The sequence below is a fragment of the Corvus moneduloides genome, chromosome 1 (genome assembly GCF_009650955.1).
Source record: "Corvus moneduloides isolate bCorMon1 chromosome 1, bCorMon1.pri, whole genome shotgun sequence".
NCBI lineage: Eukaryota > Metazoa > Chordata > Aves > Passeriformes > Corvidae > Corvus > Corvus moneduloides.
The window spans coordinates 27,900,161-27,914,544 of NC_045476.1; the positions used below are offsets into that span (position 1 = coordinate 27,900,161).

The 14,384-nt window shown below is 37.9% G+C and overlaps 1 protein-coding gene across 3 annotated transcripts in view; it reads left to right on the forward strand.

The window, feature by feature from the left end:
- Positions 1-14,384, forward strand: part of POU6F2 (POU class 6 homeobox 2) — a 333,404-nt gene that overhangs the window by 136,139 nt on the left and 182,881 nt on the right. For all 3 annotated transcript variants that reach the window (XM_032103316.1, XM_032103326.1, XM_032103335.1), the window contains exon 3: positions 14,269-14,360. In XM_032103316.1, coding sequence (XP_031959207.1) covers positions 14,269-14,360 — 92 coding nt within the window. The remainder of the gene's footprint in view (positions 1-14,268; positions 14,361-14,384) is intronic.

Consider the following 14,384-nt stretch of genomic DNA (forward strand, 5'->3'; position numbering starts at 1 on the left):
CTCTCCTCTCCTCTCCTCTCCTCTCCTCTCCTCTCCTCTCCTCTCCTCTCCTCTCCTCTCCTCTCCTCTCCTCTCCTCTCCTCTCCTCTCCTCTCCTCTCCTCTCCTCTCCTCTCCTCTCCTCTCCTCTCCTCTCCTCTCCTCTCCTCTCCTCTCCTCTCCTCTCCTCTCCTCTCCTCTCCTCTCCTCTCCTCTCCTCTCCTCCTTAAAAATGACAACATTTTTAATTACCTGCATTATTCCCATAAATTGTATAAAATTTAAATGGCTGTCTCTGGATTTTTTTTCACCATGACTTTCAGCCTTGCTCAGAGGCAATAAAATGAGATGACACTGGGAAGAAAAGTACCTCACCAGAGCTTGTAGTTATTGTTGTTTTGAATGCTTATGCAGTTGCTCCACTGCAGTTGCTCCACTGGAGCCAGATTGATCCATTCCTCAGCAATGAGCACTATATATCGTTTCATACAGCAAATGCAATGCTTTTCTTTTAAGTTGTCCTTTCTGATGGATGCTATTATGCTGAATCTTATTGCATTATATTATAGTTCTGAAAAATTTAAGTATTTATGTCATTGGCTAGTAGAAGAGTAGAATGTGAATATGATACTGGGTGTGAAAATATTTGTCTTTGCAGGGTAGGAAAGTACTCTTGGAAGATGAGCTGCTCCTAATAGGGAAATTCTACTTACTCTTCCAGCATGAGAGGGTGAATTTTATGGTGCCTCCAGCCTCCAGGATGCCCTGATGTGTTTTAACCCCTTGTGTTATTAGCAGGATCTGTCACCATCTAGTCTGACTTCCTCCACTGTTCCCATTTTAATGAAAATTATTTTTTTATTCCTAACACAAAGTAATTATCATTAAAAAAATAGTGTTTCAAATTGCCTTATATTCTCATTTGAGATTTTTTTTTCTAAGAGCCGCCCTGCCTTTAAAAACATAAGTAATTAACCTATATATTTTTAATATTCTTGAAGCCACTGTTTCAGGGGTTTTGTCCAAGGATACTCACAAAGAGGAGGAAAGCAGCATAGAAAAAGGGGAAATTGAGCAGGAAAGAGAAGCCAACCCTTTAGAACTCTGTACTTCAAAAGGAAATGAATGAAAATTAAAACAGCACCCCCTTTACCTAGATATGAGACATAAATGTCAGTATTCTTTGCAGTGACTAAACCACTTTTTTTTCCTACTCCCTGAGTTCTGTCTCCTATAGTGGGTCAGTCTGATGTTCAAGAACAGGAGCACACTCATGCTGCCCAATGTTGTAGGTAGCCAGTGCTGCCATGCCTGCACTTTCCGAAGGGTGGGCCCTGCTCCTGCGGGTACAGTGTGTAGCATGCTCACACAAATCATCAGTGACTCTGCCTTGCTTGATGGTGGCCTAATATTTTGGGGAGCTATCCCTAGAAAGCCTGATACAGAAACATCAATGCCTACTAAAACCAGCAAGCACTGACAGACATGCTGCTAGATGAACTCACATTCACCATGTTGTTCTCCATCTTCCTCTAAGTCGCTGCTCGTGGCTTAGGAGAACTGATATTTGTGCTGCTTGATCCCTTGCCTGGCACTTTGTGTGCTGCCGAGCAGCACTGCAGCACTCTCCTGATTAGCCCACTGGTATTTCAGAACAGCTGAACTACCAGAACTGCTGCTAGGTTGTGCCAGCATGGAAGTATAGGTAAGGACTGTACTTTGAGACCCCAGCTGCAGTGCAGGTTCCCCTGAGAATGCACAGCATTCCTGCTTGCAGACAACTGTGATAACCTCCAGCCTCAGCATATGACACAACACAACACAACCATTATGCCATTCTGAAAGGTCAGGATGCATGCACTGTCATATAACACCCAGTGCTTAAGATCCCAAACTTCGCGAAAGTCAGAATATTTTAAGGAAACCTTCTTTAATATAAAACAGCAAGCCTGTGTCTTACTGCCACAATTTGTCTCAGTGTTGCTATATGACATAAAATGAAACTTATGGAGAAGAAAGTAACTTCCATGAAAGGAATTTTCATGCTGTTCACAACAGATATCACTTGGTATTAACTATGTGCAGCTGCCAAGCCAGATTTTTCAATACTAAACAAAATTGTGTAAACTAATAGAAAATATTTAAATTCTTATGAAGCCTTGTGAAGCCTTGCAAAGCCTTGCAACCTCTCTAAGACCTGAGTAGTACCACACTACTATCCACAGGGGTGTCTTACCCAGGAGCATAAAGAAGTGTCATGAGTGCTTCATGCTCATGTTTATTTTAGTAGACTGCTCACAAGTGTAGGTTAACAAAGAGTAGGAATGTGTTGCTACTCTCTGCTGTTTTGGGCAAACTCTGTCTGTGGTCATTTTTCAAAAAGAAAGGTTTCAGAGGATGCTGTTGTAAAACATGCACCTCCTGTGTTTCTCTGCAGGTAATCTATAGGCTGCTGGAGCCATGCAGAAAGAGTTTGCATTTGTCTTCCATCCAGTGCTTCACAGAAATCTCATCCAGAAGCCAAACAAAGAGTTAGGATATATTTCAGCAGTGAACCAAGAGAGCAGCATCAGACCAGGAAAATTTTTGTTGATAACAGATCATGTGCTCAGCTAGCTCAGGAGAATGAAAGAAAAAGATACTGTATCTATAAGTCTAAGTGAGCCTGTGGGTGTGCATTAAGGACTTAACTCAATTTGAAAAATGCTGCCCAAATTTGTTTCTACTGTGTGTAAAGTGTTTCTAAACCTCAGATGAGCCATTATATTTATCCAGCATGACATCTGTTAAAATATTTTTGAATAAGGAGCCTGTATGGAGCATACATAATAAGATAGCTTTTGTGAGCATATTTGTATTCCTGATAGATGAGAATGGCTCATTTGGAGCCCTCCCAGTTTTGCACTGTTTAGAAGGTGTGCTAGATCCCAGATGAAAACCCACAAGAAAATGTAATTAGTGGAACAAAATTTAATGCATTTGCCCCATGGCTACTTTTTACATTGCAGCAGTTTTGCTGTTAATTTTTCTTCTTCGAAGTACTAAAAACAAGGGATTTTTGAGTTAGGGACCTAATCACATACAAAATCAAGCTTTCCCAGTCCTTCCATATATTTTCTTTTCTTTAAAGAATATTTTTAAAAGGACCTGATCCACTTTTCATCAAGAAAATAAAACAAACAGACTCATAAACATTGAACTTGACTTGTAATCTGGCAGAACCCAGCTAATGGAAAGACTCTGACTGAAATAGAATGGACAACTTCCTTGAATAAAGATTTGTAGAATTGTACTTCTGGTTCACCAAGTTTCAGGCCAAAGCAAATTTTACAGCCAAGTTATAAATATTTGAAAAATGTGAAGCAAAATGCTGACATAACCTTAAACACACAGGCATAAGCAGCTCAATGTTATAATCTGGCAGTTCTGTTTTGAAAATGGTAATATGATAATGTAATCCAGGACTGGAGAAATTTTAGCTAAATGTATCAATATTAAAATAATTTACTTAGACATTAATATAATCATTCACATTAGAAATCTATAGTACTCTGATGTATAGATCAAGACAGTTTCTTTCTCCCTGATTCATACCGGTGAGATATATGTTACAGTACACAATAAATAGGAACAGTATCAAATTGCTAAGGTGGTGTTTCTTCAGACTTCCGATCACTATTTACTGAACAGTATCACAAGAGCAATATATCCTTCAGAGTGTTAATATGTAACCAGAACAAACAGAGGACGTAGGAAAGGTGGAGAAAAGTTAGATATATAAGCAAGAAAAAGTGAGTTATTGATTTTATTGACTGGTTTGTTAACTTCTGACATTGCAATAAAGCCTTATTTATTTGTATACAGAAGACTCAATTACATAGATACATATTATTTAAACAACTGGGTTATTTACAGGAGAATTGCAGTTTCATAAATAATATAGACCTGCATTTCTCAAGCTGATGTTTACCCATTGTTACCACTTAGGGAGTTGCGGTATCCACAAATGCTCTTTGGAGGAAAGTCATTAGAATAATGTTAAGTAAAACCCCTGCTATTGTAACAATGCATGTCCAAAGTACACACTGGCACATATAAGCTGTGTTCTTCACAGTGACTGAAATACATATTATTGCATCCTGCTTTCTATGACTGGAGGAAGCAGCATGCTGGCAATACTTGCCGATGCAGCCACTCCAATTGACATGCTCCTTTGGTCCAGGATTTCTCTATGCTCTGACAGCGCAACAACACTGTGCATGTGAGATTAAAAGAGCTGGTGAAGGTCCCACAGGAGATGGTTGGGCATGAGCCTAAATCTTCCTTTTGCCAGATTAACACCTGATTTTTCTTTTCCTTTATGACAGCTGTAAGGAACAGACAGTGGAAGTGTTGGCTATTTCAAACCAGCCCTGGCTGTCTTTTGCATATCCTCAAAGCTGGGCACACTAAAAGAAATTAGGAAGGCAACAGCAATCCAATTCATAAAGCACATCAGGTGTGGTAAACCATGTTTTGGCTACTGAAGGATCTGTCTTGTAGGAAAGGTGGACCCAGGGTTCTCTTTGCTCCAGGTTCTCTGTGCTCCATTTGTAGCCAGACATAAGACAGCTTCTCTGGGCAGAGAAGCAACACAGCTGTGTTATAGAGACACACAGCATGCACTTGTAGAGCACCATGTGATTGCAACTGTGTGGCTTCCATACCAAGACTGGCTTCTGTCAGTTCAGTTTGGAGTATGGACAAAGAAGTTCAAATCTGTTTGTCTGTATGTACCTTTAAATGTTATCTTTAAATTTTGTAAATATATCTAGGTTCTTCCAAAGGGCTGGATGGGTCTAAGTCAGATGCCAGAGCTCATACAGAACAGTTACAGAATCTTTTCTTTAGAAGCATTTTTAGAAGGAATCAGTGATTACTTTTTGCCCAACTCCAAATTATGTTTAGTAGGCACGTACACATAGTCTGAGATCTGATATAATCCTTAAAATAAGAAAGATGACAAATGGAAGCTGATGCTGCTTTTGTGTTGTTGTGTAATGGAGTTAGAATAATGACAGGACAATAATATAATAGAATTCTGCAAAGCCCTCACTCAACTTTAAGTGGAAGTAAAATCATGGAAATTAGGAGGACAATAAAATAATGCTTTGTAAAAAGGATAAAGAAAGAGTGTTACCGAAGTCTATTAGTGACATAACACACTATGAATGCATTTAAATTAATATCATCTTTTACCAGTAGTTATTTTTCAATTACTGTAATGCTGAAAAAATAAACGGAACGATAAAATAAAAATGAAAGTGATGTAGGAAACTGATTTGTTTAAATTATGTATCTATGGAGAGAGAGGCATATGTATATATATGAAGACAAGCATTCGCATGGATTAGAAACATTATATTCCATAAAATTTAATCCTGTTAGGATGTGTCACAGTGCTCTCTTTGAAGCAAGTTGCCTGCCACTTGCTATTTTGGCAAAGCTCAGTTGTGCGTCTTCTTTTTGCTCGTTTGCTTCCTTCATGGCATGTTGTTACAAAGACGTCTTGCCATGACAAGACATTACTAACCAGGAGATCTTTCATGCAATTCAGCTGTGCTGGAATGTATGCCTCTTAAAAAAGCTTAAAAGCTTTTTTAATCCGTGCTGTACTCTTAAAACTTTCCTAGAAAACTAATCCAACATATTTATAATCCAGTGGGAGTTTGACTCATATAAAGCCAAGATCAACATGCTGCAGCAACAGTGTCCAAATGTTTGTCAACCACTTAGTTATTTCTATGCAGATCTATTTTAGGGTATTTTCAGTATAGAAAAGACTATTTTAGTGGCTGCTGCAGCATGGTTTATTATCATTGACTGGCAAATAGCTCCTCAAAACCAGACACCATGATAATGCTGGCTACTAGTTTTTTAGCTACTTTTAATATTTTTAGCTTTTGATCTGTGGAGGAGGGAAGGATTGAAGGGGTGGGAAGGGGTGCAAACCAAAAGCTCTTGCTATGTGGCTTAAACTTGGTTTAGTGATGGTAAGGCTTGACAAACTTTGTAAGACCTGGCTGGAAGACTGAATGCTCTTTAAAAACATAAAGTGTTTAGGAACTCCTGGCAAAAGCTCATTGTAAACAGCCTCTACAACCAATTTCAGACAATAATAAAGAGAAGGAAGTTAATTCAGTTCAGGATTTACAAGATCTGGAGGCATACATACCATAAGTTTCTGCAGATTCTAGCCAACACTTTCATTTGAAATAATGTCTCACCCTGCTGAGCCACTGCCATGAGAACTTGCTGCACATATCAAATGGCACCAGTTGCCTTTGAAAGGCTGTTGTATTTTTGTAGCTGGGAATTTCTGAAGATACATGTGCAGCTAAATAGGCTTAAAATGAAGACTTACCAGTTTTGGATCTAGGAGAGTGATATCCTGCATACAGAGTTGCTGCCACTGTTAAGGTTTCCTCCTGGATCTCAACTGGACTCCTACACTATGCCACTCTGTGGGATGGCTCTTTCAAGAGTCTCAATAAAGTCTGAACAGCTGAACAACCTGTAATGAGACACTTGATGGAGCTGCCCCACAGGGCTGTGTAAAGACCACAGCAGAGAGTATAAAATTGTTAAAGACACCACAGGGATGAAAGCAGTGAGCTCAGTGGCAACGGTGATAAACCACTGTTGATTTACCATACTTCCTGGTCAGATTGCTTCAGCAGGAGTTTACATATATTATGGGGTGCATTTTGCTGAAAACTGACTCTGCTGTGAGGTGCTTTTACTAGGTTTAACTGGATGCTTCCTTTTTTAACTGGATATTCTCCTCTCACCAAACTAGGTGATTTGAATTTTTAAACAGGCTCTCATAGGACTGATTGAATACTAGGTTCATCTGCTTCCCACCTTACAGCTTTTTCTTTCCAGTCCCTTGTCAAAGCTGTGAGTAGAATTTCTGTCATCAGCCACCTACTTGTGCCCTCTCTGTTGAAGTTAGTCTACCAACGTAACTTGTAAAAAGCAAAATATGTCAGACATACTATGCTTTTCTTTCACCCAAAAGCCTGAAATACTGTGCACCAGAGATCGTCCACATGTATTGCCTGGCTTTCAGTAGCCTGTAGTGCCCGCAGCCGAACACATATTAAGTAACTGTGCCGGGTTCCCCAGGCAAACAGCAATATATATCATTACAAAATATCTTCATAATCTGGTTCATTTGGGGGAAGGGTACAGAAGTCAGCTGGGGAGGGTGAATGTTGGCAAGTTGGGCTTTTGATGGAAAGCTTGCCCTCTTCCCTATTAGGAACAAAACCAATATGCATTGATAAACACTGTAAAAAATCATAAAGAAATCTAAGATAGCTATAAAGATGGCAAACTGTAACAGTTTCAAAAATAGATGTTCCAAAATATATGTTCTTTAACGTGCTCACTCTTTGGCATTTAGTAAACTTCCAGGGATGGAATGAAAGGAAAGTTTAATTTAGAGAAGCCTCCTGCCCTTCTTAGCTAGGGATCAGCTGCCCAACATGAAATAATAATGCATTCAACTGTCCATCTTCTGGTAAGCAACCTTTATCATCATTGCATTCACCAGCACTAACAGCAAACAGTGAGTATGAAATGTTGTATGAATTCAGAGAAGACTGATAGGGTCTTTGTGGCCTTAATATTTGTGCTAATGCATACAGTATAAAAGGAGCTAGAACTCTCAATATGAAGGGTCCAACTCATAAAAAATGTATGTACCACTAACAAGGGATTTTTATGCACTGTACTTAGTGGTTGAAGAAAAGTAGAATGAGTCTATGTTGAATAAAGAACATACTTTTGCAATTATATCCCTTCACCTTTCCTGCAGTAGCAATACTTCTTTTCTCCCATGAGCTGTCTGAAGTGGAAGAATATTCATATAGGTACCAATAACAACAACAAAAAAATCACTTACAGAAAAAAGGAAAAGATGAGACCATGAAAGAGACAAAAATGAAGATGGGAAAGAAGAAAACTTAAGGCTCTTGGGAGAACTGGGATTTTGAGTTATTTGTGATTTTGTGCCTTGGTATAGTAGATTTTTGTTAGGTAGTAAATATAACTCATGGTTGCCCAGGAGAAGTCCTCTGTAACATGAATCACTTTAATAGTCTGATTTTCGTTATAAAGAGTCATGGAGTTTTAATGTTATCAGTCCTAATCCAGAAAGATGCAGGTGCATAAATTCAAACCAATCTCTGTGCATGGGGGTAATGAGGACAGTGATTTCAGCTACTTTGTGCCTTGTAGGTGAAGAGGCTTTAGGAGGAAATATCCCCAGGTACCGGACAAAGATGGCATTCTATACTCTGCTGGCAGAATGACTTTGAGCTCTCCAGGTGATTATAGTAGTTTTGCAGTAGCAACTGCAGGGCAATTTCAGATAAGTATAAAACAGTGGTATTTTACTTACTTAAGTACTGAATGATACACTCAGTAAAGCAAATCTTCTCTATTCATACTGCTGTCTAATTCAATCCATTTTCAATGTAGGATTTTTAGCTCTTCAGTATAGGATATTGCATTGACATATATGTCAATACTGGTAAATCAATATACCATTTTGTTATCATACCACAAATATTTTCAAAGCTAAACTAGAAAGGCTTTGTATATAGGTAGGAGAAAATTAAGAATGAGAGTTATGTAAATTGACACAATCTGACATTGTGGAAGATGTGCACAGTATTTGTATTTTGTGCTGAAATGATTAAACAGTAAAATAATAACATCAACGTTTCAATTTTATTAGGTTTCAGAGTTAACAGGTGCTGGTAGTAATTTTACATTGGTAGTAATACCAATGTAAAATAGAATCAGCATAAAATCTCAATTTTGTCTCCGGAAAATATTGTAAAATTTAGGTGTGTTTGTGAAATATTGTGCAACAATCTGATTACTAATGTTTTACAATGTGGTAGTTTGTGAACTCTTCCTCCCTATATGTCCAAACTCTGATGCAACAGGAAATTGAAAATAGTGAAATTAAGAGCCAAAATATGGTGGTTTGTGGCAGAATAAAGATTGTTTGGAGGGAATTTTATATTTTTTTCATTATCAGTTGAATTTTTTCTTTCAGCTATTGGATTTTGTTCACAAGATTGCTCTTGGTATAATTGCTGAAAGTTAAGGTTTCATTTAGTGAAGAGCTGAGTTACTTTAATCAGAGATGATAGACTTTCACACACCATACCTGATAATTTGAATATTATCTGTTGGTCTATTTAATTTCCTCTAAAAGGTTTTTTCTCTTGATTATGATCTAAATGCAGCTATATATTGCTCAGACTGTTTATTTTACTAGTTTATTAGTTTTAAAAATGTAAGACTTTTTTCTCACAGGCAGTATTTTTACTTTAATGGTTTAATTCTCATAGCTATATCTTTAATGTGAGTTGTCTCAGTGAGTAAGAAAAAAGTCCACTTTTGATTTCTTATCGTTATGGTTACTGAGAGATAAGTACAAGTAATTGAATGTCACATTGTGGAACTAGCTAAAGATTTAATATGAACGGTTGCTTGAAACGTGTTCTTTTATTAATGTTAATGCATTTGAAATATTTGCTTAAATCTCAGAAGAATTTACATATTCTTTTGATTACTGAAAATCTAGTATTATTGAATTTGATCTGGCTCATTTTTCAAAGCATTGAGTGCTAAAGAGAGGTGGTCCAGCATGTCCCTTGTTTTGATACAAATGTGAGACATATTAAATACATTCATGAAAACCATGAGGAAGTCGTTCATACCCAGATCATCTGTTGAGACTAGTCCTGTGCTTTGGTATGAGCACTGGCTTTGTGTGAGCTTTGGTGCAGAGTTTGAGAAGAGATGAGAGGGTTCATCATGCCTTTGAGCAGGCACAAGCACACATGCACAGAAGGGCCAGGGTAGAACTGGACATACAAGTTTAATGCACTCCATCATCTCTCCTGTGATGCTGTTCAGTATAGTTCCATTTTCCAGTCAGCTGCAGGTTCCTTGCAAGCATCGGAGACCAGGTGAGACAAGGGCTGCTGGGACACGCATTGCATCCAAGTGAGGGTGCTGGGGAGCATGTGCAGGTTCACCTTGTCAGAACTGCTGTACCCCTGGAGCAGCCAAGGAGTAGCAGAGCAGTTTTGTGTTTTGACCCATGCCTCCCTGAACAGTGGAACTACAGCTGAGGAGATCAGCTAAATTGTGCTTATTTGAGAATCCATACTGGAGTCTCCTTTCCCCATTAGTTGAAAAGAGGGGAATGGAGCATTCTCACCTTCAGAGGGCACTGGGAGACACTAAGAACTGAATTACCTGTTGTGTTGCTGAAAATGTGTAAGAAACAAAATAGTAGCAAACTGTGGAGAGCCTTTTATAACCAGTACATTTACAGCTGTAATTTTGTATGAGGCTTGGTGGCCTTGAGATGTGGTATTTCTTTTTTTCTTCTGACGTTTCTCTTGTTGTTTTCTCTTTTTAAAACCAGATATTGTACAACATGGCTTTTCACTTGGTTTGTGGAATTTTTTTTCTTGTTTTGATAGGGGGAGAAGGAGGTTGCCTTTGTTTTACTTAGCTTTATTTTAAATAATATTTTATTTTAAGAAGGCTATTTTACCGTGTTTACAGTGCACTTCAATTTTTTATTGTGTCATGCTCTTCCAGTCCCTTGGTGGGATGAGAGGTGAATGTATGTATTATATAATTTATAATTAATTTATGATGAATCACATATGATGAATACTGCTTATTAAATATTAAAGCCTTGTCTACAGTCATGGCAGTACTACGTCAGTGGCACTCCAGTCTGTTCATATGGTACTATTGAGCAAACTCATTGACTTAGGCTGTGTTGTCAGCACTCAGTTAGTTGTAAGAGCCCTGCCTAGGCAAACAGTGTTAAGAATTGGCCCTCTTTTCAGGGTAGTAGCCCTGCCACTGCCTTCCCCCTGCCCCTTGTGCACCAGCAGATGGGGATGTAATGAGAACAGAATCTCTTCAAAACGTAGTTGCAGAGAAGGTGCTGCTGGTAGTTCCCTAACCCCACAGGGATTGTTGCAAGTCCTGGTTCCTTGCTGACAGAGCTCTCACTGATAGAAGGCTGAGCAGAGTTGGAGAATAACCTAACAGGAGGTAATGGCCTGGATCTGGACAAGTGGAAAATCTAGGCTAGATTTTGACAGTCCATTTTTATTAGTGAGGACTGGAATTTGGACAGGGAATAATTTACCTGCATAGGTCGTTCCAGCATCTGGAACTAATCAACTCCCAAATAAACACAGTGAAACAGAGGGGAGAAATAGTGTAGAGGATTGTGTTCTGCCAATTTAGGGCAGTTGGTCTTAATGAAGGTATTTTTCCAAATTCATAGCAGTGAATCGCTGAAGCAGAAATAGTAGAGAAATCAGAAATAGACAGAGGTCTCTGACTCCTCTGAAATCAGGAGAATCCCGCCAGTCAGAAATATATTTTTATAAGGCAGAAGAGGAAAAGTAGCCTTCTAATGATATTTTGTGCTCTGCCTTGCCTTCCTTGGAGTGTTGACCTATGTGTGTCAGTGAATGCAGCGTACAGCAAGGAAAAAATGCTGTCACTGTGTGATGCAACAGACCTTAACCCTGAAACCCTTGCTTCACTATATTTAGTGCCAGCCCAACAGGCAGATTTTCTTGTACATTTTCTTGACTCTTGAATGTCTGTTATAGCAGGTAGATTAGAAAGGGCAGGAGACATCTGAGAATTTCAGTCAGAGAATACAGGATTGATAATTTTATATAGGATCACATGAAAGTGGGTGCTGTTTTCCTGAGATGACCTCATCCTATGGGAACTAAACTAGAAGCAGCAGGCAGAGAATTTAAGCACTGAAATTAAAAAAAATTATCTGTGGTGAGTAACTGTGTGATAGGAATGTAATCTTAAGTGGTTCCAATTAGTACAATGAAAAAGGAAAGGAGTGTAATTAATTTTGGCTTGATGGTCTGTTATAACCAACTTGTGCTACATAAGGATTATGTGATCAAATATTGAAAAGTCCTTATGGTACAGATAACAGAAATCAGTGGTTCTTTGGATGGCTGCACTATGGAAAAAAGAATACTAAAACACAGGCATATTACTTCAGAACTTCTTACGTATTTTCTGAGAGCTCAAGGTATAAAAACTGCAATAAAATCTAATTCTAATGAATATTTGACTTTGGTTTTGTTCTTTTCCCAAAGATTTCATAGGAAAATTTAATGACATGACAGATTAGCAGGAGCTTGTTTTAATATTAATTAAATCACACACAAAGACAAAATTCTCAGCCCTTAAAATTACGTAAACAAAATCGACTTATAAGATTTGATCTTAATGGGAACTAAAATCTTCATTGGTATTGAGCCTTTGATCTAATATCACTTTATACATACAGTTGTAAAGATTAAAAAAAAAGACCATAACAGTATGTGGAAATTACCAAAGGAAAAATTATGTTTAGTAACATTGTGCTTTATTTTGTTTAGGAGAAAATCATACTGGGGAAACCCTGTCTTTAGTCTTAGGGATGGCAGCAGCACTACGATTGTTATGCATTTGAAAGAAACAGTTTTCACTGAATCTCACATATCTAGTTACATTTTTCTCTTTTCATTTAACTTGAATGAGTAAATTGCAGATAAAAAATTTAGTGACTGTGTCTCTTTTTGCATGTTGCAATTGTTGGAATCCTCACTGATTATTGTAGGTCAGCTTGTTCTCATTATTAAATGACAGTGGTCATTAAAATGGCAAACATATTTCTGTAGATCAGCAAGTTTGTATGTTTTTATTATTTCCAAATCAGGTATTTCAATAGACCACTTGTAAGTATTCTCAGAGCAATGTCCATTTCTGAATTTTTTAGACCACAAAAGATATTACAAATTAATCAGATTTTCAGATTTCCGCATAATAACTCTGCACATTTATTGTTTAATCCAATTCTTAAATGCTGTTATGATTGACAACTTGCTGTAGAGATAAAAGTCAATTGAATAATATGTAGCAGTCAATTTTATTTGAACCTTAATGTGGTGAAGGTGGGTTTTTTCATATTTCCATTATTTATAAGTTATTCCCCTTGGAGAATATATAAAAGAATTTGTTTTAAATGAGCTGATAATACCCTCTTTAAAATTTATGACAGAATAGTATCCTTTTTCCTTACAGCACAAGGGTGTGCCAAGAAACTGTTTTAGAACTATCTCGCTATTCATAGGATAAACACTGGAAAAGAGCATCTTCTTAAGGTTTACTTAGAATGGAATTTCAACCACTCATCAGAAGAAGAATAACAAAACAGGAGGTATCCTACCAACCAGGAAACCTGGTGCCATTGCCAGGGTTTTCTTTATAAGAGACCACAGTACTCTTGCAGCTACATTTGATACTTGCTGTCATTCTTACAACGTCAAAATTCAATGTGGATTTGATCATGCCATCAGCACTGAAAATTTGTGAATCAGTTGAGTCCTTCACCCAGAGGAAATCAGGGATGGGGATATAGTTTTGAAAATATATTGGTACTTTCTTACAACTGATAGGATGTTTTTATTTTTTTTTCCTCCCTTTCAAATCTGTATTGCAGACTTCAGCAAAATCTAGTAGGGCTGGACTGTGTTCTGTGCTTAGCAACTCATTAGTGCCCAGCGTATAGTTCGATTGTTGGATATTGATCATCTCAATAAATGCTGGAAATCCTTGGTTTTTCAGAATTTTGCTCATCCTCCATATGCAGTTTTAAAAAACAAGCTGTCATTTGGAAGCATACCAGTTTTCAGTTTTCATAGTACCTTTTTATTGTGCATAGTAGAGCTTTTGCTGCCTCAGTAACTGACAAAAGAAAATACTTTATTCAGATAGAAAGTAAATGTGACTTGATTGTTTTTCAGATAATTTTTGCTTTCCGAAATTGCAATGGCTGATGCTCACCTATGCGTAAAAAAATGCAGTTCCCACATGCACGGAGTGCTCATGTACTGTATGTAAATTGCTGTATAATGCAACCCACATTAGCTGGGTTGATGATAGCTTCAGTTTCACTGCTGTCAGATTTCTGTAACTCTTTGAATGAGTTGGCTGGTCTGAATGAACGTTAGCATAATTTATGCAGCTGATAAGCGATTTGAGTGCTTGAGTTATTGATAAAGCACTTTAACATATCATTTTCAGCTTCATGTTATGTGACATCAGAGTAGAAGGTAATGTGGCAGTCCCCAGGCTTGATATTAAGGTCAATCTGTTCTCTGGATTTCAGAGGCCAGGGGAAACACAGTGCTGCCTGATACAAGCCCAGCAGACCAGCACCAACCCAGCCAGTCCCATCCTGCATTCCCTGTTGGGCCTCAGGTCAGTATCTTTCCTTTTGACTAA